This window comes from Leptosomus discolor, chromosome 9 (assembly GCF_034619465.1).
Source record: "Leptosomus discolor isolate bLepDis1 chromosome 9, bLepDis1.hap2, whole genome shotgun sequence".
In the NCBI taxonomy this organism is placed as follows: Eukaryota; Metazoa; Chordata; class Aves; order Leptosomiformes; family Leptosomidae; genus Leptosomus; species Leptosomus discolor.
In genome coordinates, this window is record NC_141399.1 from 25,519,551 (window position 1) to 25,522,331 (window position 2,781).

Consider the following 2,781-nt stretch of genomic DNA (forward strand, 5'->3'; position numbering starts at 1 on the left):
TCTATAATCTATAAAAGGAAATGCAGGATATGTAATAATTAAATTGAAAAACAAACAACATTGCTGTAACCGACTAAGAAAAGAGTGTGGCTAACTTGTACTTACTCTTCTTTTGGAGCTACTTTGAGACCCTCTAGTTTAATTAGTTGACTGTTCAGCAAAAACCAGCAAGCAAGCTCTTACAAATCTCTTAACTGGCTGCTCTGACACCAGTTGTCTGTACCCAAACAAGCTCTTTAGGGAGGTCAGCACTCTGGTTCTTCAGCCCTTCAGCTGCACTTGGTTTCCATACAAGAGATTTGCCCTTGCAAGGACTGGGGGGTTTCAGGCCCCTTCTTTCAGCTGACTTTATAGTCTAGCCCTTACCAGAAAAAGTCACATACAATCTCCTGGGACTAAAAGCCCAAGTGCAACAGAGCATTAACGAGATCTTTACTTCTCCCTAGAAGTGGCATTTAAAATAAATTAAAGGACAGCTTAATCTGTCCTTTAATTTAAACTTAAACCTAAACAAATGAATCTTCTTGTTTCAAAACTGCATTATTAATTATTCTTTTCTCTTATTGTTTTTTTCCTCTTCTATCACCAAGCAACTGTTTGCCTACTTTCAAAACAATTATTTACATTTCAAACCTCTCCATACAACAAATTCAACACACCTGTATCTAGTAAAACCAGGTTGTATACTCTTGCAGTGAAATAAGGAAAAGCCAAAAGCTTTTATTATGCCTTTTTAAGCAAACATACATATTGTGTGACATTACTGAGTTAACATATGACGATGCATCTCCAGAAGGCATGAAATATTGGCAGATATCTCTACGAAAATTGAATTCTCTGTTTCCCAACTGGTCCAATGTCAACTGCTGAGGAAAAAAATGCCAAATGTTGGCATCTTCTGATTAAAGAAGCTGTTCTGTTCACTCCTCGTTTGGTGCATATCCATAATCTCCAAAGGGAGATCCATGGGGAGTTTTATATTTCATGTTCACCTGCTGCATCTGATGGGACAATCCCAGTGTAAGGATATGTCTACCTGTATAGTTATCCCCCAGCAACTTTTCTTCATTAACACCATATGGAAACCCACATATTCCAAAACCACTATTTCACACATGGTGTTAGTCAAAACTTAATAGGAGATAACTCCGTATGTAAACATCTCACTAGAAATGTGATTCAGGTGCTGGGTCTCCTCCATTTGTAATAGCCTGGTCACTTATTTCATCCTGTGGGGCTGGTAGTGCAGTCTTTGCTAGAGGTGTCTCAGTCTTAAAAAGAGAATCCATTTTTATCTGTGTTTTTATGTTGAAACACTTCTGGAAGGATTCTGACGTAAAGTAATAGATGAATGGGTCAAAGCAGCAGTTCATTGTTGCAATGCACAATGTGATTGGGTACATGGTCCTTGCAAACCTCTCCAAGGAGCAATTTGCTATTGCTTGGGACCGCACGAGAGCATACAAGAAGAGTATGGAGTTGTAAGGCACAAAGCACACAACAAAAATTGCCACGTGCACAATGATCATTTTCAATACTTTCTCTTTGTTTGTCCCAATCTGAGACAAGGTGGCAGGTTTCCGAAGAGTCCTGAGAACTAAAGAAGAGCATGTAAGGTTGAGTAGTAAAGGAATTATGAATCCTACCACTTCAATAAATATAGTGATCTTAGACAGATAGGTTTTCCAGATACGTTTGGAAAACCCTTCAAAACATGTTGTGCTGGTGTTGGAAATGTTGGTTGTGGAGAACAATGAAGCTGAAATTCCACCACTGAGGACCAGTATCCAAACGCCAGCACAGACTATGGCAGAATTTCTCCTGGTCCTAATGGTGCGAGATCGGAATGGATAGACGATAGCAAGGAAACGGTCAACACTAATGCAGGTGAGGAACAGCATGCTCCCATAGATGTTAGTGAGAAATGCTGTACCAGAAATCTTGCACAGGCTATCTCCAAAAGGCCAATGCCTGTTGAAATTATAAAAAATTTTAAAAGGCAAAGTGAATACAAAAAGCAAATCTGAAACAGCCAGGTTTGTCATGAAAATGGCTGTTTCACTTCGCATCTTCATCCGAAAGCAGAAAACAAAGAGGGAGGCACAGTTAGTAATTAAACCAAGGATGAAGACCACACTGTACATGGCTCCATACAAGTTGTACTTAAAGGAATCATCTGTCAGACAGGTATGATTGTTGCTGTGGTTTCCCATGCCAAGTTTGTGATGTGCTCCCAAAGAACTTTGAAGTCTACTTCAGTAACATCCATAAAATAAGGCAGTGATCTCTTCTCTTCCTGAAGAAACACATTCCAGGAAGGTTGCTTGACACCTTGCTACCACATCTCCATCACCAATCCTTTCATCCTAAAGGAGAGAGAAATAGATGCCATCAGTCTTGCAACCTGCTATAACCTAAAGCAGCTGTGCAAGGGGATATATACTCTTTCCTTTCCAAATGAATAGATGTGCAAACAAGACCAGTAATTAGTTTTCAAGGTAGTCTTTATAAATTTCACTATTGTTGAGATTTTTCAAAGTTGAACACAGTTGAACTGAGTACAGTTACTGTACTCAGCCTTTCCTTTCCCTCCCCCATCGCTCCCTTGTCCTCCTATTGGAAGGAGAGTGAATGCTAATTCCAACTTTCCGCTTGGAAAGGTTTTTCTTTCAAATTTGAGATGGACTTGGCCCAGTGCGTTTGGAAAGAAATTAAATCCTGGACCAGTGATGTTTCCGAGGTATAGAATCAAACAGTCTGAAATGTTCACCTAAACTTGTA

At 39.6% G+C, this 2,781-nt stretch overlaps 1 protein-coding gene across 1 annotated transcript; it reads right to left on the reverse strand.

Moving 5' to 3' along the window:
- Nucleotides 1-1,166: 1,166 nt before the first annotated feature.
- On the reverse strand, nucleotides 1,167-2,213 carry LPAR4 (lysophosphatidic acid receptor 4). Its single transcript, XM_009951586.2, has one exon. The coding sequence runs from the start codon at nucleotides 2,211-2,213 to the stop codon at nucleotides 1,167-1,169; it is 1,047 nt and encodes a 348-aa protein (XP_009949888.1).
- Nucleotides 2,214-2,781: the final 568 nt, after the last annotated feature.

Bases quoted from the DNA above. Each gene is read 5' to 3' on its own strand.
- LPAR4 (XM_009951586.2), bottom strand. From the start codon at position 2,213: ATGGGAAACCACAGCAACAATCATACCTGTCTGACAGATGATTCCTTT.